General features: G+C 42.2%; 1 protein-coding gene across 1 annotated transcript in view; it reads left to right on the top strand.

Moving 5' to 3' along the window:
- The first annotated feature begins 4,026 nt into the window (after positions 1-4,026).
- Positions 4,027-26,444, top strand: part of tmem86a (transmembrane protein 86A) — a 70,845-nt gene continuing 48,427 nt past the window's right edge. Inside the window, exon 1 of the mRNA XM_041837620.1 lies at positions 4,027-4,165. Coding sequence (XP_041693554.1) covers positions 4,145-4,165 — 21 coding nt within the window. The 5' untranslated portion in view covers positions 4,027-4,144. The remainder of the gene's footprint in view (positions 4,166-26,444) is intronic.

The raw sequence follows: 26,444 nt of genomic DNA, 5'->3' as shown, positions 1-26,444 counted from the left end.
GGCAAAAGGCGAGCGCCGACCGCCACCGCAGTGAGGCTCCGGTGTATGCACTGGGGGACCGGGTCTGGCTCTCGACCCGAAACCTGCCCCTTCGCCTGCCCTGCCGGAAGCTGGGTCGGCGGTTTGTGGGGCCATTCAAAGTCCTGAGGAGATTGAATGAGGTATGTTATAGGTTACAGCTTCCTCCTGATTATCGTATTAACCCCTCGTTCCATGTGTCTCTCCTCAGGCTGGTGGTAGCTGGTCCACTCCAGGAGTCTGAGATACGGGAGGTTCCTCCGCTCCCACTGGACATCGAGGGGGCACCGGCGTCCGTTCCATCTTGGATTTGAGGCGTCGGGTGGGAGGCCTGCAGTATCTCGTGGAGTGGGAGGGGTACGGTCCGGAGGAACGGTGCTGGGTCCCTTGGAGGGACATCCTCGATCCCTCCATGTTGAGGGATTTCCACCGCAGTCATCCGACTCGCCCCGCACCGCGTCCTCCTGGCCGTCCCCGAGGCCGGTGTCGACGTACGGCTGGAGCTGCGTGTCGTGGGGGGTACTGTCACAGATTCTGCGAGGCTGCCCCTCCTCCTTGCTCGGGCAGGTTTCGCCGTTCACCGAAATACTAGCTACTGCCGATCTATTTTCTATGTTGCACCTGTTGTCTGATTGTTACACACCTGTTGCCCATTAAGTGATTACTCCTTCCCTATTTAACCTGGTGGCTCCCAATGTGTTTTGTGCATGTTTGTTTTCCGTTTCGTGTGTCGTTGGTGAGTGGGTTTGTTCCTCCCTGTGTGGAGGTGTTTTGTATTTTGGATTCTTTACTTGTTCAGTAAAGTACGTTTCATTGAGTTCTGTGTCCTGCGCCTGACTTCAATCCACCGCATTACACTGACACTCGTGACAGGCGTAGAAATCAGCCTTACAATACAGGCAGTATGCCCATGTATCATCTCCAATATACGGCTTCAACCAGCCTTTGAATTCAGGGTTTGATTCCCTCTCCTTTCTGTACTTTTGAGTGTACAGTTTAGACAGAGACATAATGAGCTAGCCAGCTATATGTTTAGATTATGTCACAGAGAGGCACACACACAGTGGACAAGGTGAGTAAGTGACTGAGGCTGTGTGTCAAATGCAGTGATTTATTTTTGTGCAGTGATTTATTTAAGACAAAGAACATTTTACATTTACATCCCGTCCTGAATGTAAGCCAGGGCGGGATCAGCCAGCGGCAGCTCCCCGCATGCGCGATTCATTTGCAGTCTGGACGTGGAGGGGTGAAGATCTCCTGCTCTGACTGCAGCTGGGAGGGACTGCTGCGCGAGGACTGGGCCGCCTGTGAGTGCTTTGGGACGGGGGTGGGGCAGCAGCACCCGCTGCTCGGGGGTGGGGCCTGGGGTGGGGCCCACGGCAGCACCCGCTGCTCGTTGAGAAGATTAAGAACGATAAGTGCTTTCACGTCAGAGTCTCCAAAAGTCTCCAATAACATCAGAAAAAGTCGCTAGATTTGTCGCTATTCGATTTTTTGAAAATGTGTCGCTAGAGGGGTCTGAATACTCGCTAAGTATAGCGACAAAGTCGCTAGTTGGCAACACTGGTTACCACCCCGTTTTGAAAAGTCTGTGTTCGAGGGTGGGCACAAGGAATTATGGCTCTCGTCATTCTGTAGTCTTTACAAAGCCAGGGAAAATGAGTCAACGTGGCAGATAGGAACATCATTGAGACAAGTCCAATGGCTTTATTGAACAAGGAAAACCGTATCTACTCGCATAATCGTGCAATCTGCAAAACACAAAGGCCACAATAATTGCTACAAAACATGACTCCAGTCCTTTTAAGATCAGACAGCAGGCTCAATCAACCAATCAAAAAAAGAAAAATGCAGCTTCAGTGCATAATTTTGTCTGAAATACCCTCTCATCTCTCATAATTATGTAGAGAGACTGGAAAAACACCCACAAATAATGTGGTGAAGTTTCCCTTTTATGCTGTTAACAATATTATCAATGCAATAATATTATTTGTGCTATCAAGGCTTTTAACTTTTTTCCTTTTTTGATGTTGTTATACAAAATTCAGCTAACATTTCCTAATAACATTTTACGAATTTCGACCGTTGCCATTTGTATAATTTTTTGCCATATTCATTGCGTGACTTTTATTTTGAAATCAAATTGCCGAGGTCACGGCCTTATTCTTGCTGTCTTCTAATAGGTGCTGTGTAGCTAGCTAGCTAGTGTATGAACACCGTCATCCGGTTTCAGAACACAATTTCCGTTACACAGAAAAGTTGGGATCTGTGTAAACTGGGATCCTTGGGACGTTCCTCCCCTAAACCCCTACCATAACCATAAGCCTTATCTAACCTTAACCAATTTTAACGTCAACTTCAATGGGGTAGGGACCTCCCAAGGATTCCGAATAGCATGTACTGAAAAGTTGGTGACTGCTGCATTCACAACGACTCAGAACTCGAAAACTCTGACATTTTCAACTTGAAAATCATTGTCGAAAAATGAGCTCAGTTTCCCACTTGGAAAGTATCAGAATCGACCAATAGGAAGTTATACGCAAAAAAACGTAAGTATATTTTAATTTGGCGGGTTCTGAGCCTAGGCTATTAAGCACGTGGAGTAATGAGTGGGCTGTAGGATTCTTTGTTTTCACATGCTAAAGTAATTGCTTTTGATAAAAATGCTTTATCTGCCCTCCCAATGAAAACTACTTTGAAAATTCAAACATATATTTTATGGAAAAGAGATGTTGTATGTTTCTGGACCATGCTTGCTTGTTAACAACATGACCGAGCAGTGCAGATTACTCTGCGATTTGTGAAGGGCGCTCCTCCCTCATGCTTTTGCCAATTAATGTCATGGGCCATAGACCGGTGCACCGCCGCTCAGGTTAGTAGAACTGCCTCATAGGTAATAAATGCCTACTGCATTGGCCAAGTAAAGTAGTGTATTAATTTGACCATCAAAAGCTGTAGCTAGCTATTAAAAGTCAGACTAGCTAAATAGATGGCACCCACGAGTTCTGTCGTGATGATGCCTCAGGCCTCACGTTCCCCTGCTCAATCAATGGTTGGGTGCCACATCATCGACTGTCCCGTCGGGCACCAGATTGCTATAACATATGATGTAGTTGGGTGATATTTCAAATACCTATCCAAGCATATAAAATCTAGCATGTGTAAACTACGTCTGGGCATAGGAACGTGGCAATATGCTGCGTTAGTAACCAAGTGGGAATTGACCACCATAGAGTTAGATAGAGAATGGATAAAACCGTTATGGTATGGACACTGAGGGCTTGCACCATTATAAAGTAGTCAACTGGGTGAGCCTTCCTATGGGTGAAGGAAGGATCACATGATTCCATACGGTCATCAGGGGGATCAGCCAATTCATTATACTCGTGAGAAAACATTGAATAACTGTAGGTGGCAGTAAATCACCAACCAATTGGCTTTATACATGTTCAAACAACACACTAGCTGGCAGTATGCACCCTTTCAGCTCGTCTGCCAATTCATAGAAATAGTAGAAAAAGAAAATTGACTGCTTCAAAATGGAGATGGTCTCAATGGCGCTGCCATGGTGGTAAATTCCCACTTCCCACTTGATTACTAATGCAGCAAAGACTGTATAAAAAATAAAAATAAATGGATGCACAGCACGAGACAGAATGACTAGTGTGTTGTTCAACATTGTCTACAATGCAACATCATTGACTACAATGCAACAATGTTGCCACAATGTAAATGTACAGAGATACAGTGTAACAAAGTGAAATGTGTCATTAGACAAAATGTAAATACAGGCCATCTGCTTCGATAGGTAAACAGCAGTCAAAAGACCTTTATTAAAAGGGGCGTTCTATTCTCTTAACCTTGCCCCTTTCATTGTTCCTGTCTGTTAATTGGTCGGATATTTTAACTACACCCTATCCGTGCCTAAAGATTCTTTCTCCACCCACAATTATGGTCGGTTTGCCTCCTCCCCTTACGTCAGTCTGCCCTGAAAAGGGACCAAAACAATACGCATCACAAAGACTACAGCAATTTTAGTGAACTGTACAGTGCGGAAAACGGCTGCAGCGCAGTGTAGCACTCTCCAGTTCCTTTGCGAATATTAACTACAGTGATCGATTGAGAGATGGTTTCGCCAGTGACAGTGGTGAGTTTGGCTCTTTGACGTCACGTAGAAATATGGACATTGAAATCAAAATGTGCCGTTAAGAACATATTCCGTTGTTATCAGTGTCACAGCGTTTGATTGGTGATTTGAATGCCTAGGCTACTAGAGATAAAGGAAGGCTCGTTAACTCTATAGGGATTTTAGATGTCTTGCTTGTCAATGTGACAGGGGTAGGCTATAGGCCTGTCTGTCTATTTCGTTTTTCTCTCCAATGACGAGCATTATAATACCACAGGCTGACATAGGACCGAGTTTACCGTAAGTAGGCCTACAGTAAAGCACGTGATCATGAAAGCATGTCTGTGTTTATTTCGCGATTGTCACCCACAAAATGTTCCTTATTCACTCTATGGAATAGAGAGGTTGATAATGATCCATACAACGAGCTGAGAGAACTCTGCATGCATTAAAGGGCTTCGTTAATACTAGACCAGATAGACGCCCATGCAATTCATTGGCGGTGGTCTATTGATGCTATGCGGTATTTCTTTGACGATGTGATGATCAGTTGTAGTAGCTACCACTTCAAAACAAATCTGCCTTGATTGTGGAGGCAAATTATAATAATTTTTCTAAGCATAAACTTAAATAGCCTAATAAGTCCATGACTTCGTCTCGAATTTCTCTTTGTCTTGGTCCTTTCTACACTGTTCCAAAAGTATGAAACCGAAACCTATCATGTGACCGAGCTTTTTGTGTTTTTTCCTGTACCCTCCGGATGCGCCGAAGAGCTGTCACGTTGTGGCTTTGCTATAGATTTCCTTTCCACCACTCTACCGAGCCTCTCAACTTTCCATCTAAAGCCCCATTTCAGTAAACATTATAATTACTGTAAATGTATTTAAAATAGAGACATAAACACATTCTGTAGACAAGGCTTGTGCGCCCATACGGAAAAGAACGTTACATATTTTCAAAACTATGATCATATATTTAAAACTCATATGTAAAGACATACATTTTAAAATATACTGTCATATATTTTAAATACAGATATAAATGTCACACCCTCCATACCAAAAATTATATTATGGATAGGCCTATGTATTTTCAACATGCAAAATGTACTCTGAACATATTATTTGTTTTGCATGGCATATATATATATATATATATATATATATATATATATATATATATATATATGGCTTGTCTTTTTTCCTACTATTACTGACTACTTTGTTGAGGTAAAATGTGCCTTCTACGAGTGTGACATGTTGTCTGACCTAGCTATTTCAAGATGAATACACTAATGTAAGTCGCTCTGGAAATTAGCGTCTGCTCAAACACTAAAATGTAATTTAAAAACCATACGTTGATCTAACACGTTTATGATATTTGGATATGCCTGGGTTTGCTGCTTATATAGGATAGCCCATGGAATAACATAAGACAAAATGGTGCCAGCTAAGATTCTGGTTTGAGTTGATTGATTTATATCTCCTCTAAGGTAATAATGTGGTTTATTTTCTACTCCGTTTATATGGTCTAGGCCCTGACATCTCCCCACCCAAGTGTTATATATTACAGAGTTGTATTTTTAGAGTAAAACGGTATACGCTAAGCTAACTACAATCGCTAGCCCATCAAGCCTATATGGCTCGCTATTAGTTTAGCGGCTACCATTAGCTGGCTCGTTCACATTATGCCCGATGTCCACCAGATGAATATGTGTTTTGTTTTGCCGAATGTCTAGCCTGCGTTTTCCGTATTTGACGCACATGTGCTTCACTTTTCAACTCTCTAAAAGCTAGCTAGTTGGAGTCTGTGTGTGTACTTCCTTTTGTACCACTGCATGGTAAAGCAATGCACGATTTGAAAATATTGAACACATGTGGTAAAGAGAATGCACTGCAGCCTAGTGCTGCACCCCCAACGTAGAGTTGTGGACTGCTCCATTGAAAATTATGTCATGCATTTCAATGGGGACATCCACAATGGAGTGGAAACGCAATGTCCCCTTGCGGTTCAAGGCTTCATTGCGAGACAGACGCCACATACTTTTTTAAAACTTTGCGTCATCTTCAGTCCAGCCAGAGTCCGTCAAAGAACAGGAAGTTACCAAACCACAGGAGGATGAAAATACATGGTTTTTGGTGATGGCTTTATGGCATAGCTAGCAACTTGTAATCAATTACCCATTCCTATAAGCATAGCCGCGGGAAGTAAGGGTGCTGAGTGTGCTGCAGCACCCCCTAAAAAATAACAATAAAATATACAATACCGGTCAAAAGTTTTAGAACACCTACTCATTCAAGGGTTTTTCTTTATTTTTACTATTTTCTACATTGTAGAATAATAGTGAAGACATCAAAACTATGAAATAACACACATTGAATCATGTAGTAACCAAAAAAGTGTTAAACAAATCAAAATATATTTGAGATTCTTCAAATAGCCACCCTTTGCCTTGATGACAGCTTTGCACAATCTTGGCATTCTCTCAACCAGCTTATCCTGGAATGCTTTTCCAACAGTCTTGAAGGAGTTCCCACATATGCTGAGCACATGTTGGGTGCTTTTCCTTCACTCTGTGGTCCGACTCATCTCAAACCATCTCAATTGGGTTGAGGTCAGGGGATTGTGGCGGCCAGGTCATCTGATGCAGCACTCCATCACTCTCCTTCTTGGTCAAATAGCCATTACACAGCCTGGAGGTGTGTTGGGTCATTGTCCTGTTGAAAAACAAATGATAGTCCCACTAAGCCCAAACTAGATGGGATGGCGTATCGCTGCAGAATGCTGTGGTAGCCATGCTGGTTAAGTGTGCCTTGAAATCTAAATAAATCACAGACAGCGTCACCAGCAAAGCACCCCCACACCATAACACATCCTACTCTATGCTTTACGGTGGAAATACACATGCGGAGATCATCCGTACACCCACACCACGTCTCACAAAGACACAGCAGTTGAAACCAAAAATCTCAAATTTGGACTCCAGACCAAAGAACAAATGTTCACCGGTCTAATGTCCATTGCTCGTGTTTCTTGGCCCAAGCAAGTCTCTTCTTCTTATTGGTGTCCTTTTAGTAGTGGTTTCTTTGCAGCAATTTGACCATGAAGGACTGATTCACACAGTCTCCTCTGAACAGTTGATGTTGAGATGTGTCTGTCACTTGAACTGTGTGACGCATTTATTTGGGCTGCAATTTCTGAGGCTGGTAACTCTAATTAACTTATCCTCTGCAGCAGAGGTAACTGTTTCTTCCATTCCTGTGGCGGTCCACTTGAGAGCCAGTTTCATCATAGCTGTTGATGGTTTTTGCGACTGCACTTGAAGAAACTTTCAAAGTTCTTAATTTTCCAGATTCACTGACCTTCAGGTCTTAAAGTAATGATGAACTGTAGTTTCTCTTTGCTTATTTGAGCTGTTCTTTCCATAATATGGACTTGGTCTTTTACCAAATAGGGCTATCTTCTGTATACCTCCCTACCCTGTCACAACACAACTGATTGGCTCAAACGCATTAAGAAGGAAAGAAATTCCACAAATTAACCTTTAAGAAGACACACCTGTTAATTGAAATGCATTCCAGGTGACTACCTCATGAAGCTGGTTGAGAGAATGCCAAGAGTGTGCAAAGCTGTCATCAAGGCAAAGGTTGGCTTTTTGAAGAATCTCAAATACAAAATATATTTTGATTTGTTTAACACTTTTTTTTTTTGGTTACTACATGATTTCATATGTGTTAATTCATAGTTTTGATGTCTTCACTATTATTCTACAATGTAGAAAATTGTACAAATAAAGAAAACCCCATGAATGAGTAGGTGTTGTAAAACTTTTGACTGGTAGTGTATATACATATTTTTTATTAAATGTAAAATACAAAAATTCTCAAAAGTAGTGTGCTGGACCTTTTACTAGTATTAGCGGACCGATATACTGTAGACCTCTGTAGCGCGGGCAAACATTTTTTTTCCAGCATCTCTGCTTTGGCAAAAAAGGTAGTTGTATAATTAAGAACAGTATCTTAAAGGATTCAATAGTTGCCCTGTCCCTTTCTCTGCAATTGGAACGAACAAAACCCTGTTCTCAAATATTTGCATCAAAAGGTGCAAAGTTATGGGCAAAGACCTAAAACATCCACATCAAATTAAATGTTTCTCTTGATCAAATAACATGGAAAACAACCACTTTTTGTGCAGTATTAATTTACCATCCTTACAAACTACTTGTAAATAGGCTGGTTATCTAGGTTTCTACCTGTACACTTCCCATCACCGCGAAGAAAAACAATGCACAATACAGTAAATTAATATATTTAGACTTCAAGTGGTTTTTGATGATGTGGCTCAGTTGGTAGAGAATGGCGTTTGCAATGCTAGAGTTGTGGGTTCGATTCCCACAGGGGACCAGTGCGAGAAAGTATGAAAATGTATGCACTCACTACTAAGTTGCTCTGGATAAGAGCGTCTACTAAAATGGAAAAGGAATGAATAGACCATTTCAGTTTTCACAGATTCAAGTTGCATTTGCAAAGTATTTAAAGAAACTGGAAAATAAGGATCTTTATATTCCACAAGTATTATCAGATTAACTGTTTTGTACAGATAATTATCAGACTCAAGTTACAAATGCTGGTACAGTACACTCAAATACAGTACATTTAGTTCAAATATATTCACAAAAGTAGTGCACTAGGCCTTTACTAGTCTTTTGTTAGCAGACCAATATAAATATCTTCAGCGCAGGCCATTTTTTTCTTCTTCTGCAAAACATCGCAGCACCCCCACCCCCAAACTACTTCCCGAGGCTATGCCTATAAGTGAGTACTATTTTAATAGTAATGTTAAATAATACACATTGGCTGTTAAGCCAACTATATTATACTGAACAAAAATCTAAACGCAACCATTTGAAAGATTTTGCTGAGTAACAGTTCATATAAGGAAATCAGTCAATTGAAATAAATTCATTAGGCCCTAATCTATGGATTTCACAGGACTGGGCAGGGACGCAGCCATGGGTGGGCCTGGGAGGGCATAGGCCCACCCAATTGGGAGCCAGGCCCACCCAATTGGGAGCCAGGCCCAGCCAATCAGAATGAGTTTTCCCCACAAAAGGGCTTTATTACAGACAGAAATACTCCTCAGCACCCCACATCCCTCCCTTGGACAATCCCGCAGGTGAAGAAGCCAGATGTGGAGGTCCTGGGCTGGTGTGGTTACACGTGGTCTGCGGTTGTCAGGCCGGTTGGACGTACTGCCAAATTCTATAAAACGACGTTGGAGATGGCTTATGGTAGAGAAATGAACATTGAATTATCTGGTAACAGCTCTGGTGGACATTCCTGCTGTCATCATGACAATTGCTGTGGCATTCTGTTGTGTGATAAAACTGCACATTTTAGTGGCATTTTATTGTCCCCAGCACAAGGTGCACCTGTGTAATGATCATGCGGTTTAATCAGCTTCTTGATATGCCACACCTGTCAGGTGAATGGATTATTTTGACAAAGGCTAAAATGCTTTTATTAGGTGGAGGTCGCCAGCTACAATGGTATCTTCAACCTAGCCTAGGACTGCTCTGCAGTGCAAACTAGCTTGACTTACTATAAAGTTAGAGAAACAAGTTGAGGATAAAGTAACTGAACAAAACATGTTTTATTATCACCTGAAACAACAATATATTTTTCTTGTCTTGAATGAAAAGGTCATATTTTGCAGTCTTTGAAAATAAATGAGATAGCTGACTAGAGACGGGCTCTCCTCCATCTTGCTTTACAAACACTACACTTGTCTGTTCAGTAGCGGAGACTCCCTGAAGATGACGTACGGCGTAATGAAATACTTCACAATGTAAACGGGCCGTCAGTATTGAGATGGTTGTACTGTGAACCAGTCTCCGCGTTAGAGATGTCGACGACGAGTATCATGTGTTTCCTCTAACTCCCAGGAAGCTCCGATTCAAACGCCCATTAGACTGCACTGCAAGTGTTATAATGTCAAAATTAAGTTTGTTACTCACCAAATATGGAGTTTAGCTGAGCAACTATCTTAATTTACTCCCGTTACGGCCGGTATGTACTTCCAAAAAAGGTCTACAACAGCTGGAGGTGCCGAAGAGGCATGTTTTATGTTGCTTGTACATTTTTTTATTAACAATAATAAATCCATACAAAGGTACATGGGGAACACAAGTATACATAAAGAATATACAAAGGACAGTTGGGCTAGGGGCAGGTCTAGGGGGTACAATAACACATCACACAAAGACCTTAAGGGGTTTACACACAAATTTACGTTTGTGAATATTAAATTTGGCCAAAAGAATAATGAAATTAATTACATACATTTGTTTCAAATTATTTCTATCATAGGTAAAGATCATACAGTGCATTCGGAAAGTATTCAGACCCATTCCCCCTTTCCACATTTTGTTACATTACAGCCGTATTCTAAAATTGATTAAATTAATTTTTTCCCTCATCAATCTACACCCAATACCCCATTATGACATAATTAAAACAGGTTTTTAGACATTTTTGCAAATTTATAAAAAAAGACAGATTGCATCCTGAAAATGTAGTAGGTAATTGTTCATCAATTGTAAATGAGAATTTTACGGTGTGCTGGTATCGTCATATTGTTTTAAAAAGAATATGAGTTAGAAATTACTCCTGGTGAAAAGAAGGGTGAATATTATTCCAGACAATGCATACCCCAGAACAGGGTTGGGGTTAATTTAAATTGAAGATGTTAAAGGGATAATTCAATGTTTTACACCTTATCGTCAGATGGTTAACAAACTATGGGAGTGATGGGGGCAATTTGACACAGTTAAAGATTTGTGGCCAAATCAACTCAAAGTAACTACCTACCAAGTCAGAAAGTTGAGTCGACATTTGAGTTGATTTGACCATGCAATTTTGAAATTTGTCTAATTGCCCCAACACTCTCATCGTTTTTCTTGTTATTAGCCGTGGTTAAAATTAGCTGAAGTTAGTATTGGCTATTTAAACAACTTTAAACCATGGATTACAGTTTATCCTGGCCCATGGACTACTTGCAAGGTAAGGAACCATCTGACTATAAGTGAACTATCCCTTAATTGAATTTACAAGTCAATCATTGCATATAGGGCATTAATAAGGATTTCTTATTAAACTGAATCTGATAAGCTTTTCACATCCAAGGTTTTTCAATTTTTATTAAAATCAATTCCTGAATTGATTAAATTGACCCCAAACCCGACCTCTAACTGTTCTATGTGCTCTCTATGTTATACTTGTTGCTTTCCCCCCACAGACGCTGTCATGAAGCGCTTCCTGGGTGCAACAAATAGACAAGTGGGAATGGCTTAAAACAGTAAAATGGCTAAATTGAGAAGCTATGAGAATGTTTATTTATTTAAAAGGATTAAATAAAGTTTAGTGTTGTCGTTTTATTACCATGACTACAGGTATCACTGAAATGATGCTCCCGTAACATACAGTATGCTCCAAAAGCATTGGGACAGTGACAATTTCTGTTGTTGTTTTGGCTTTGTACTGCAACACTTTGGATTTGAAAATACCCTCAAATTAAAGCTGACAAGTCTGCACTTTAAAGCAGAAATCTGCAGGTCGTGGGCTACCAAATGCTGCCCTACTTCCTGTGTAGTGTTTTCACTTTGAACGGAAACAAGGGGGTTGAGCCCTGAGCCGCCTTGGGCTGGCCTTCTGGGCTAGGAGTGTCTTTGTGCTAATCCCGCCTACTTAAATGACTCTGCTGCCCCAGAGATGGAGAGGAAGTGAAAATCACTTGCAACCTAACATTACAGCCACCAGAAACAAACATAGCAGATGAAGCCAACAAGCATCATTCTCTGTTCTTGGATCTGAATCAACTCAACCCCAAAAGAGGAAAAAGAAGCAAGGAAAAAGACTGCTCATGACCAATCCATAAACCGGATAAACATTTAAATTAATTTTGAAAGGTGGAAGAGTGACGCCGAAATGGACTGGACGTTCTCATGGACTGGTAACGTCAGGTAAGTGGTGATGTGTGTTTATCCTGCTAGCTATGTTAGCTGCTAACCTCAGTGTGTTCATGTTCAAGTTAGCTAACAAGGCTACTTAGCTAGCTAACATCGTCTGTATTCAAACTGTTTTGTACTCAAAGGAATCTAAGGATAGCATCATGTAGCTACACTGCATAAACCCCAGAAGATGCCCAATGCCTTTATTTAAACTAGCTAAAGTTAGCTAGCTGAAGCTCAATATGCAGATCGTTGACACGATAATGTGTTTAGTTTGTAGCTGATAATGCTAACTAACTAGGTGGTTGACATAATTTTAGGCCCAGGACCCTAAAAAATGCATCCAGCTATACATTTCAATACAGTAACATCACACAAACATGTATTTCTCAGGGTGAAACTGGTGGAGAAAATCAGATTTCGAGGGAACCTGAGGCTGTACAAGTTGTGGTTGTGCAAACCCCAACACTAAAAGAGAGGTAAGAATTTCTGTATGCATTCTCTGTTATGCTTTGTGGTTCAATAATAATTTTGTTGCTGATGGACCAAAACGGTTAGCTATGTTTGCCTGCTCAGTACATTGCCTGCTTATTTATTTATTTTTATTTCACCTTTATTTAACCAGGTAAGCCAGTTGAGAACAAGTTCTCATTTACAACTGCGACCTGGCCAAGATAAAGCAAAGGAGTGCGATTTAAAAACAACAACAACACAGAGTTACACATGGGATAAAACAAAACATACAGTCAATAACACAATAGAAAATCTATATACAGTGTGTGCAAATGTAGTACGTTATGGAGGTAAGGCAATATACAGTGGGGAGAACAAGTATTTGATACTCTGCCGATTTTGCAGGTTTTCCTACTTACAAAGCATGTAGAGGTCTGTAATTTTTATCATAGGTACACTTCAACTGTGAGAGACGGAATCTAAAACAAAAATCAAGAAAATCACATTCTATGATTTAAATAATTAATTTGCATTTTATTGCATGACATAAGTATTTGATACATCAGAAAAGCAGAACTTAATATTTGGTACAGAAACCTTTGTTTGCAATTACAGAGATCATACGTTTCCTGTAGGTCTTGACCAGGTTTGCACACACTGCAGCAGGGATTTTGGCCCACTCCTCCATACAGACCTTTTCCAGATTCTTCAGGTTTCGGGGCTGTCGCTGGGCAATACGGACTTTCAGCTCCCTCCAAAGATTTTCTATTGGGTTCAGGTCTGGAGACTGGCTAGGCCACTCCAGGACCTTGATATGCTTCTTACGGAGCCACTCCTTAGTTGCCCTGGCTGTGTGTTTCGGGTCGTTGTCATGCTGGAAGACCCAGCCACGACCCATCTTCAATGCTCCTACTGAGGGAAGGAGGTTGTTGGCCAAGATCTCGCGATACATGGCCCCATCCATTCTCCCCTCAATACGGTGCAGTCGTCCTGTCCCCTTTGCAGAAAAGCATCCCCAAAGAATGTTTCCACCTCCATGCTTCACGGTTGGGATGGTGTTCTTGGGGTTGTACTCATCCTTCTTCTTCCTCCAAACACGGCGAGTGGAGTTTAGACCAAAAAGCTCTATTTTTGTCTCATCAGACCACATGACCTTCTCCCATTCCTCCTCTGGATCATCCATATGGTCATTGGCAAACTTCAGATGGGCCTGGACATGCGCTGGCTTGAGCAGGGGGAGAGCTTCAAGTTCCTTGGTGTCCACATCACCAACGAACTATCATGGTCCAAACACACCAAGACAGTCGTGAAGAGGGCACGACAAAGCCTATTCCCCCTCTGGAGACTGAAAAGATTTGGCATGGGTCCTCAGATCCTCAAAAAATTCTACAGCTGCACCATCGAGAGCATCCTGACTGGTTGCATCACCGCCTGGTATGGCAACTGCTTGGCCTCCGACCGCAAGGCACTACAGAGGGTAGTGCGTACGGCCCAGTACATCACTGGGGCCAAGCTTCCTGCCATCCAGGACCTCTATACCAGGCGGTGTCAGAGGAAGGCCCTCAAAATTGTCAAAGACTCCAGCCACCCTAGTCATAGACTGTTCTCTCTGCTACCACACGGCAAGCGGTACCGGAGTGCCAAGTCTAGGTCCAAAAGACTTCTCAACAGCTTCTATCCCCAAGCCATAAGACTCCTGAACAGCTAATCATGGCTACCCGGACTATTTGCACTGCCCCCCCACCCCATCCTTTTACGCTGCTGCTACTCTGTTAATTATTTATGCATAGTCACTTTAACTCTACCCACATGTACATATTACTTCAACTACCTCAACTAGCCGGTGCCCCCGCACATTGACTCTGCACCGGTACCCCCCTGTATATATATAGCCTCCCTACTGTTATTTTATTTTACTTCTGCTCTTTTTTTCTCAACACTTTTTTTGTTGTTGTTTTATTTTTACTTTTTTGTTAAAAATAAATGCACTGTTGGTTAAGGGCTGTAAGTAAGCATTTCACTGTAATGTCTGCACCTGTTGTATTCGGCGCATGTGGCCAATAAAATTTGATTTGATTTGCGTGCGCTGCAGGATTTTAATCCATGACGGCGTAGTGTGTTACAAATGGTTCTCTTTGAGACTGTGGTCCCAGCTCTCTTCAGGTCATTGACCAGGGCCTGCCGTGTAGTTCTGGGCTGATCCCTCACCTTCCTCATGATCATTGATGCCCCACGAGGTGAGATCTTGCATGGAGCCCCAGACCAAGGGTGATTGACCGTCATCTTGAACTTCTTCCATTTTCTAATAATTGCGCCAACAGTTGTTGCCTTCTCACCAAGCTGCTTGCCTATTGTCCTGTAGCCCATCCCAGCCTTGTGCAGTTCTACAATTTTATCCCTGATGTCCTTACACAGCTCTCTGGTCTTGGCCATTGTGGAGAGGTTGGAGTCTGTTTGCTTGAGTGTGTGGACAGGTGTCTTTTATACAGGTAACGAGTTCAAACAGGTGCAGTTAATACAGGTAATGAGTGGAGAACAGGAGGGCTTCTTAAAGAAAAACTAACAGGTCTGTGAGAGCCGGAATTCTTACTGGTTGGTAGGTGATCAAATACTTATGTCATGCAATAAAATGCAAATTAATTACTTAAAAATCATACAATGTGATTTTTTGGATTCCGTCTCTCACAGTTGAAGTGTACCTATGATAAAAATTACAGACCTCTACATGCTTTGTAAGTAGGAAAACCTGCAAAATCGGCAGTGTATCAAATACTTGTTACAATTACAATTTAATATAAACACTGGAGTGATAGATGTGCAGAAGAAGATGTACAAATAGAGATACTGGGGTGCAAATGAGCAAAATAAATAACGATATGGGGATGAGGTAGTTGGGTGGGCTAATTACAGATGGGCTGTGTAAAGGTGCAGTGATCGGTAAACTGCTCTGACAACTGATGCTTAAAGTTAGTGAGGGAGATAAGTGTCTCCAGCTTCAGATTTTTGCAGTTCGTTCCAGTCATTAGCAGCAGAGAACTGGAAGGAATGGTGGCCAAAGGAGGTGTTGGCTTTGGGGATGACCAGTGAGATATACCTGCTGGAGCGCAAATGACGGGTGGGTGTTGCTATGGTGACCAATGAGCTAAGATAAGGCAGGGATTTGCCTAGCAGTGATTTATAGATGACCTGGAGCCAGTGGGTTTGGCGACGAATATGTAGTGAGGGCCAGCTAATGAGAGCGTACAGGTCACAATGGTGGGTAGTATATGTGGTTTTGGTGACAAAACGGATGGCATTGTGATAGACTACATCCAATTTGCTGAGTAGAGTGTTGGAGGCTATTTTGTAAATGACATCGCCGAAGTAAAGGATCAGTAGGATAGTCAGTTTTACGAGGGCATGTTTGGCAGCATGAGTGAAGGAGGCTTTGTTGCGAAATAGGAAGCCGATTCTAGATTTAACTTTGGATTGGAGATGCTTAATGTGAGTCTGGAAGGAGAGTTTACGGTCTAACCAGACACCTAGGTATTTGTAGTTGTCCACATATTCTAAGTCAGTCCCGCCGAGAGTAGTGATTCTTAGCACTGCCTTCAGAAAGTATTCACACCCCTTGACTTTTTCCACATTTTGTTGTGTTACAGCCTGAAATGTAAAATGGATTACATTAAGATTTTGTGTCACTGGCCAACACACAATACCCCATAATGTCAAAGTGGAATTATGTTTTTCGAAATTCTTACCAATGAAAAGCTGAAATGTCTTCAGTCATAGATATTCAACTCCTTTCTTATGGCAAGCCTAAATACGTTGAGCAGTAAAAATTTGCTTGATAAGTTTAATGGACTCACTCTGTGTGCAATGATAGTGTTGAACATGATTTTTGAATTAATACCTCATCCCTGTACCCCACACACACAATTAGCTGTGAGGTCCCTCAGTCAAGCAGTGAATTTCCAAATCCGATTAAACCACCAAGACCAAGGAGGTTTCCCAATGCCTCGCAAAGAAGGGCACCTATTGGTAGATGGGTAAACATTTTAAAAAGCAGACCATGAATATCTCTTTTGAGCATGATGTTATGAATTACACTTTGGATGGTGTATCAATACACCCAGTCACTTCAAATATAGAGGCGTCCTTCCTAACTCAGTTGCCGGAGAGGAAGAAAACCCCTCAGGGATTTCACCATGTGACTTTAAAACAGTTAGAGTTGAATGGCTATCGAAGAAAACTGAGGATGGATCAACAACATTAGTTACTCCATAATACCAACCTTAATGACAGAGTAAAAAAAGAGAGCCTGTACAGAATAAAAATATTCTAAAACATGCAAGGCACTAAAGTAAAACTGCAAAAAGTGTGGTAAAGAAATTAACGTTCTTTCCTGAATACAATGCATAATGTTTGGGGCAAATCCAACACAACATATCACTGAGTACCACTGTTCATATTTTCAAGCATGGTGGTGGCTGCATCATATTATGGGTATGCTTGTTATCAGCAAGGAGTAGGGTGTTTTTTGCTAAGCACAGGCAAAATCGTAGAGGAAAACCTGGTTGTCTGCTTTCCAACAGACACTAGGAGACAAATGTACCTTTCAGCAGGACAATAACTTAAAACACATTTACATTTACGTCATTTAGCAGACGCTCTTATCCAGAGCGACTCACAAATTGGTGCATTCACCCTATAGCCAGTGGGATAACCACTGCGGGACCTGGCAACAGGGTCGTCATTCCAAGCTGCTGTGTGTGGCGAGTACTGGCCTCCAGTGATCAACTGCGGCTTTTCTGCTGTAGGCTTTTTTGCTGGGAGCTGGTAGCTAGCTATATACAGTATGTCCTGCCTTGTATGTGTGTTTTTAAGTTTCACAAGTGTTCAGTTGTCATTGTAACAGTCAGTATCTAAATAATGTGTGAAATGCTTGATAGTGTATGTGATGTAAACTGAGAGGTCTACTTTCTTGGGGACCTGAATATTGACTGGTTTTCATCAAGCTGTCCACTCAAGAGGAAGCTTCTCACTGTAACCAGCACCTGTAATCTGGTTCAGGTTATTAATCAACCTACCAGGGGGATTACAAACATTACAGGAACAAGATCCTCCACATGTATCGATCACATTTTTACTAATACTGTAGAACTTTGTTCTAAAGCTGTATCCGTACCCATTGGATGCAGTGATCACAATATAGTGCTACAGTGGCTTGCGAAAGTATTCACCCCCCTTGGCATTTTTCCTATTTTGTTGCCTTACAACCTGGAATTAAAATAGATTTTTGGGGGGTTTATATCATTTGATTTACACAACATGCCAACCACTTTGAAGATGCAAAACATGTTTTATTGTGAAACAAACAAGAAATAAGACAAAAAAACAGAACTTGTTTCCCTCAAGTATTTCCCTGTATTTAGCGCCATCCATCATTCCTTCAATTCTGACCAGTTTCCCAGTCCCTGCCGATGGTAAAACATCCCCACAGCATGATGCTGCCACCACCATGCTTCACTGTGAGAATGGTGTTCTCGGGGTGATGAGAGGTGTTGGGTTTGCGCCAGACACAGCATTTTCCTTAATGGCCAAAAAGCTCAATTTTAGTCTCATCTGACCAGAGTACCTTCTTCCATATGTTTGGGGAGTCTCCCACATGGCTTTTGGCGAACACCAAACGTGTTTGCTTATTTTTTTCTTTAAGCAATGGCTTTTTATCTGGCCACTCTTCCATAAAGCCCAGCTCTGTGGAGTGTATGGCTTAAAGTGGTCCTATGGACAGATACTCCAATCTCTGTGGAGCTTTGCAGCTCCTTCAGGGTTATCTTTGGTGTCTTTTTTTGCCTCTCTGATTAATGCCCTCCTTGCCTGGTCCATTAGTTTTGGTGGGCGGCCCTCTCTTGGCAGGTTTGTTGTGGTGCCATATTATTTCAATTTTTTAAATAATGGATTTAATGGTGCTCCATGGGATGTTCAAAGTTTCTGATATTTTTTTATAACCCAACCCTGATCTGTACTTCTCCACAACTTTGTACCTGACCTGTTTGGAGAGCTCCTTTGTCTTCATGGTGCCGCTTGCTTGCTGGTGCCCCTTGCTTAGTGGTGTTGCAGACTCTGGGGCCTTTCAGAACAGGTGTGTATGTATGTATGTATATATATATATACTGCTCAAAAAAATAAAGGGAACACTTAAACAACACATCCTAGATCTGAATGAATGAAATAATCTTATTAAATACTTTTTTCTTTACATAGTTGAATGTGCTGACAACAAAATCACACACAAATTATCAATGGAAATCAAATGTATCAACCCATGGAGGTCTGGATTTGGAGTCACCCTCAAAATTAAAGTGGAAAACCACACTACAGGCTGATCCAACTTTGATGTAATGTCCTTAAAACAGGTCAAAATGAGGCTCAGTAGTGTGTGTGGCCTCCACGTGCCTGTATGACCTCCCTACAACGCCTGGGCATGTTCCTGATGAGGTGGCGGATGGTCTCCTGAGGGATCTCCACCCAGACCTGGACTAAAGAATCCGCCAACTGCACCAGCATATGGTCTCACAAGGGGTCTGAGGATCTCATCTCGGTACCTAATGGCAGTCAGGCTACCTCTGGCGAGCACATGGAGGGCTGTGTGGCCCCCCAAAGAAATGCCACCCCACACCATGACTGACCAAACCGGTCATGCTGGAGGATGTTGCAGGCAGCAGAACGTTCTCCACGGTGTCTCCAGACTCTGTCACGTCTGTCACGTGCTCAGTGTGAACCTGCTTTCATCTATGAAGAGCACAGGGCGCCAGTGGCGAATTTGCCAATCTTGGTGTTCTCTGGCAAATGCCAAACGTCCTGCACGGTGTTGGGCTGTAAGCACAACCCCCACCTGTGGACGTCGGGCCCTCATACCACCCTCATGGAGTCTGTTTCTGACCGTTTGAGCAGACACATGCACATTTGTGGCCTGCTGGAGGTCATTTTGCAGGGCTCTGGCAGTGCTCCTCCTGCTCCTCCTTGCACAAAGGCGGAGGTAGCGGTCCTGCTGCTGAGTTGTTGCCCTCCTACGGCCTCCACCACGTCTCCTGATGTACTGGCCTGTCTCCTGGTAGCGCCTCCATGCTCTGGACACTACGCTGACAGACACAGCAAACCTTCTTGCCACAGCTCGCATTGATGTGCCATCCTGGATGAGCAGCACTACCTGAGCCACTTGTGTGGGTTGTAGACTCCGTCTCATGCTACCACTAGAGTGAAAGCACCGCCAGCATTCAAAAGTGACCAAAACATCAGCCAGGAAGCATAGGAACTGAGAAGTGGTCTGTGGTCACCACCTGCAGAACCACTTCTTTATTGGGGGTGTCTTGTTAATTGCCTATAATTTCCACCTGTTGTCTATTCCATTTGCACAACAGCATGTGAAATGTATTGTCAATCAATGTTGCTTCCTATGTGGACAGTTTGATTTCACAGAAGTGTGATTGACTTGGAGTTACATTGTGTTGTTTAAGTGTTCCCTTTATTTTTTTGAGCAGTGTATTATACTGAGATTATGTGACTTCTGAAGGTAATTGGTTGCACCAGATCTTGTTTAGGGGCTTCATCACAAAGGGGGTGAATACATATATTTTCCGTTATATATTTTTTAAAATTTTGTGAAACAAGTAATTATTTTCACTTCACCAATTTGGACTATTTTGTGTCCATTACATGAAATCCAAATAAAAATCCATTTAAATTACAGGTTGTAATGCAACAAAATAGGAAAAATGCCAAGGGTGATGAATACTTTTGCAATGCACTGTATATCCAGGAAAGCCAAAGTTCCAAAAGCTGGGCCTAAAATACTGTATAAGAGATCATACAAAAGATTTTGCTGTGACTCTTATGTGGATGATGTTGAAAATATTTGTTGGGTTAGGGTTGCACTTGATGAATTTATGAAATTGCTTCTTCCAATTATTGATAAGCATGCACCTGTTTTAGAAACTGACTGTTAGAATGGTTAAGGCTCCATGGATTGATGAGGAATTGAAAAACTGTGTGGTTGAATGAGATGGGGCAAAAGGAGTGGCTAATAAGTCTGGTTGCACATCTGACTGGCTGACTTACTGTAAATTGAGAAATTATGTGACTAAACTCAACAAAAAGAAGAAGAAACGGTATTATGAAGCCAAGATCAATTATATAAAGAATGATGAAAAAAAAAAAAAATTGGGAGTACTTTAAATGAAATTATGGCCAGAAAGACTAATTCAATTCTTTTTCATCGAATCAGATGGCTTATTCATCACAAAACCATTTGATGTTGCCAACTATTCTAATGATTACTTCATTGGCAAAGTGGGCAAACTTAGGCAGTAAATGCCAACAACAAACGTGAGCCATTGTATTCATGCATAAAAAAACAAATAATGAAAGAAAAGCATTGTAAGTTTGAATTTTGTAAAGTTAGTGTGGGAGAGGTGGAAAAATAATGGTTATCAATCAATAATGATAAACCTCCTGGCATTGACAATTTAGATGGAAAGCTACTGAGGATGGTAGCTGACTCTATAGCCACTCCTATCTGTCATATATTTAATCTGAGTTTAGAGGAAAGTCTTTGTCCTCAGGCCTGAAGGGAAGCCAAAGTAATTCCGCTACCCAAGAGTGGTAAAGCGACATTTACTGGTTCTAACAGTAGACCTATCAGCTTGCTGCCAGCTCTTAGCAAACTGTTGGAAAAACTTGTTTGACCAAATACAATGCTATTTCTCTGTAAAATAATTAACAACAGACTTTCAGCATGCTTATAGAAAAGAGCACTCAACATGTACTGCACTGAACAAATGACTGATGATTGTTTGTTCATTACCAGATTCAATTTCTTTCAATGAGGAGACTAAATTACTTGGCATTACCTTAGATTGTAAACTGTCATGGTCAAAACATATAGATTCAATGGTTGTAAAGATGGGGAGAGGTATGTCCGTAATAAAGAGATGCTTTGCCTTTTTGACACCACACTCCAAAAAGCAAGTCCTGCAGGCTCTAGTTTTATCTTATCTTCATTATTGTCCAGTTGTGTGGTCGAGTGCAAGGAAATACCTAGTTAAGCAGCAGCTGGCCCAGAACAGTGCCATTAAACCCCTACAACTCATCCAGAATGCCGCAGCCCGTCTGGTGTTCAACCTTCCCAAGTTCTCTCACGTCACCCCCCTCCTCCGCACACTCCACTGGCTTCCAGTTGAAGCTCGCATCCGTTACAAGACCATGGTGCTTGCCTATGGAGCAGTGAGGGGAACGGCACCTCCGTACCTTCGGGCTCTGATCAGTCCCTACACCCAAACGAGGGCATTGCGTTCATCCACCTCTGGCCTGCTGGCTCCCCTTCCTCTGCGGAAGCATAGTTCCCGCTCAGCCCAGTCAAAACTGTTCGCTGCTCTGGCACCCCAATGGTGGAACAAGCTCCCTCACGACGCCAGGACAGCGGAGTCACTCACCACCTTCCGGAGACATTTGAAACCCCACCTCTTTAAGGAACACCTGGGATAGGATAAAGTAATCCTTCTACCCCCCCAAAAAAATAAAAAAAAGTGTAAAGTGGTTATCCCACTGGCTATAGGGTGATTGCACCAATTTGTAAGTCGCTCTGGATAAGAGCGTCTGCTAAATGACGTAAATGTGCCCTTGAGCAAGGCACTTAACCCTAATTGCTCCTGTAAGTCGCTCTGGATAAGAGCGTCTGCTAAATGACTTAAATGTAAATGTAAACAGAGCGGCATGTCTCACTCTTCATTGTAATCAGAGCCTGATATAAATACTATGCATGCCAGTCTCGCTTGGCTAATAGTGGAGGATAGACTGACTACATCACTTCTTCTTGTTATAAGAAACATGAATGTGTTGAAAATCCCAAATTGTTTGCATAGTCAACTTACACACAGCTCTGACAGTTATGCCACTAGGGGTCTTTTCACAGTCCCCAAATCCAGAACAAATTCAAGAAAGCGTACAGTATTCTATAGAGACATTATTGCATGGAACTCCGTTCCATCTCATATTGCTCAAATGAACAGCAAACCTGGTTTAAAAAAACTGATAAAGCAACACCTCACGGCACAACGCCTCTCCCCTATTTTACCTAGATAGTTTGTGTATGTATTGATATGTACCTTTAAAAAAAACAAAAACATGTAGTTCTGTCCTTGAGCTGTTCTTGTCTATTCATGTTCTGTATTATGTCATGTTTTGTGTGGACCCCAGGAAGAGTAGCTGCTGCTTTTGCAACAGCTAATGGGGATCCTAATAAAATACCAAAATGCCAAATACCATTTTAATGTTTGAAAAGTCACTTTTTCCCATTTTAAATTTTTTACAGAACAGATTTTTGTGGTCAGTCTTTTTATCATGCAACAAGTAGTCCAAGTCATCCATGGTTCTGACTCCGACAGTGTTAATGCTGATGGAAGAGAAAGAAATCATATCACTGAAGTGTGTTGAAATCACTTATTAGCACAAGTGTCATTGGCCTTTCCAAACTCAAGTTTTCGTAGTATTGATTCTATCGCAATGTAATTGTATATTGATTTCTCATGTTTCATCAGGAGAAGGTAAAATACTTCTAACTAGTGTAATGTCTGCCATTCTGTATGAACAAACGTTTCCTACCAAGCCCTTAGCACTGATATTCCTGGAGATACTCTTGCTTGCTTGGTAGTGGGACAGGAGGGGACGAGTCTGAGTCTGTCGGGGTTGTTGGCACTTTGGGAAAACATTTTTTATTTATTTTTATTCTTCAATAGTACACTGTAAAATGTGTTGTCATATTCCTTTATACACACCACTGTATCCTGTGCATATGCCAAATAAACATTTATTTTGATAACATAATATGGATGGAATATGTGGCGTTTTCAATCAATCAATCAATTTTATTTTATATAGCCCTTCTTACATCAGCTAATATCTCGAAGTGCTGTACAGAAACCCAGCCTAAAACCCCAAACAGCTAGTAATGCAGGTGTAGAAGCACGGTGGCTAGGTAAAACTCCCTAGAAAGGCGAAAACCTAGGAAGAAACCTAGAGAGGAACCAGGCTATGAGGGGTGGCCAGTCCTCTTCTGGCTGTGCCGGGTGAAGATTATAACAGAACCATGCCAAGATGTTCAAAAATGTTCATAAGTGACAAGCATGGTCAAATAATAATCAGGAATAAATCTCAGTTGGCTTTTCATAGCCGATCATTAAGAGTTGAAAACAGCAGGTCTGGGACAGGTAGGGGTTCCATAACCGCAGGCAGAACAGTTGAAACTGGAATAGCAGCAAGGCCAGGCGGACTGGGGACAGCAAGGAGTCACCACGGCCGGTAGTCCCGACGTATGGTCCTAGGGCTCAGGTCTCTCAGTTGGCTTTTCATAGCCGATCATTAAGAGTTGAAAACAGCAGGTCTGGGACAGGTAGGGGTTTCGTAATCGCAGGCAGAACAGTTGAAACTGGAATAGCAGCAAGGCCAGGCGGACTGGGGACAGCAAGGTGTCATCATGCCCGGTAGTCCTGACGTATGGTCCTAGGGCTCAGGTTCTCAGAGAGAAAGAGAGAACGAGAGAATTAGAGAGAGCATACTTAAATTCACACAGGACACTGGATAAGACAGGAGAAGTACTCCAGGTATAACCAACTAACCCCAGCCCCCCGACACATAAACTACTGCAGCATAAATACTGGAGGCTGAGACAGGAGCGGTCCGGAGACACTGTGGCCCCATCCGAAGAAACCCCGGACAGGGCCAAACAGGAAGGATATAACCCCACCCACTCTGCCAAAGCACAGCCCCCGCACCACTAGAGGGATATCCTCAACCACCAACTTACAATCCTGAGACAAGGCCGAGTATAGCCCACAGAGGTCTCCACCACAGCACAAACCAAAGGGGGGCGCCAACCCAGACAGGAAGATCACGTCAGTAACTCAACCCACTCAAGTGACGCACCCCTCCCAGGGGACGGCATGAAAGAGCACCAGCAAGCCAGTGACTCAGCCCCTGCAACAGGGTTAGAGGCAGAGAACCCCAGTGGAGAGGGGAACCGGCCTGGCAGAGACAGCAAGGGCTGTTCGTTGCTCCAGAGCCTTTCCGTTCACCTTCACACTCCTGGGCCAGACTACACTCAATCATATGACCTACTGAAGAGATAAGTCTTCAGTAAAGACTTAAAGGTTGAGACCGAGTCTGCGTCTCTCACATGGGTAGGCAGACTGTTCCATAAAAATGGAGATCTATAGGAGAAAGCCCTGCCTCCCGCTGTTTGCTTAGAAATTCTAGGGACAATTAGGAGGCCTGCGTCTTGTGACCGTAGCGTACGTATTGGTATGTACGGCAGGACCAACTCGGAAAGATAGGTAGGAGCAAGCCCATGTAACGCTTTATAGGTTAACAGTAAAACCTTGAAATCAGCCCTTGCCTTAACAGGAAGCCAGTGTAGGGAAGCTAGCACTGGAGTAATATGATCAAATTTCTTGGTTCTAGTCAGGATTCTAGCAGCCGTATTTAGCACTAACTGAAGTTTATTTAGTGCTTTATCCGGGTAGCCGGAAAATAGAGCATTGCAGTAGTCTAACCTAGAAGTAACAAATGCATGGATTAATTTTTCTGCATCATTTTTGGACAGAAAATTTCTGATTTTTGCAATGTTACGTAGATGGAAAAAAGCTGTCCTTGAAACAGTCTTGATATGTTCGTCAAAAGAGAGATCAGGGTCAAGAGTAACGCTGAGGTCCTTCACAGTTTTATTTGAGACGACTTTACAACCATCAAGATGAATTGTCAGATTTAACAGAAGATCTCTTTGTTTCTTGGGACCTAGAACAAGCATCTCTGTTTTGTCCGAGTTTAAAAGTAAAAAGTTTTCAGCCATCCACTTCCTTATGTCTGAAACACAGGCTTCTAGCGAGGGCAATTTTGGGGCTTCACCATGTTTCATTGAAATGTACAGCTGTGTGTCATCCGCATAGCAGTGAAAGTTAACATTATGTTTTCGAATAACATCCCCAAGAGGTAAAATATATAGTGAAAACAATAGTGGTCCTAAAACGGAACCTTGAGGAACACCGAAATGTACAGTTGATTTGTCGGAGGACAGACCATTCACAGAGACAAACTGATATCTTTCCGACAGGTAAGATCTAAACCAGGCCAGAACTTGTCCGTGTAGACCAATTTGGGTTTCCAGTCTCTCCAAAAGAATGTGGTGATCGATGGTGTCAAAGGCAGCACTAAGGTCTAGTAGCACGAGGACAGATGCAGAGCCTCGGTCTGACGCCATTAAAAGGTCATTTACCACCTTCACAAGTGCAGTCTCAGTGCTATGATGGGGTCTAAAACCAGACTGAAGCATTTCGTATACATTGTTTGTCTTCAGAAAGGCAGTGAGTTGCTGCGCAACAGCTTTTTCTAAAATTTTGAGAGGAATGGAAGATTCGATATAGGCCGATAGTTTTTTATATTTTCCGGGTCAAGGTTTGGCTTTTTCAAGAGAGGCTTTATCACTGCCACTTTTAGTGAGTTTGGTACACATCCGGTGGATAGAGAGCTGTTTATTATGTTCAACATAGGAGGGCCAAGCACAGGAAGCAGCTCCTTCAGCAGTTTAGTAGGAATAGGATCCAGTATGCAGCTTGAAGGTTTAGAGGCCATGATTATTTTCATCATTGTGTCAAGAGATATAGTACTAAAACACTTAAGTGTCTCTCCCGATCCCAGGCCCTCGCAGAGCTGTGCAGATCCAGGACAGCTAAGCCCTGGAGGAATACGCAGATTCAAAGAGGAGTCCGTAATTTGCTTTCTAATGGTCATGATCTTTTCCTCAAAGAA

The sequence above is a fragment of the Coregonus clupeaformis genome, chromosome 19 (genome assembly GCF_020615455.1).
Source record: "Coregonus clupeaformis isolate EN_2021a chromosome 19, ASM2061545v1, whole genome shotgun sequence".
Lineage (NCBI taxonomy): Eukaryota > Metazoa > Chordata > Actinopteri > Salmoniformes > Salmonidae > Coregonus > Coregonus clupeaformis.
This window is presented reverse-complemented; position numbering and strand designations above follow the sequence as displayed.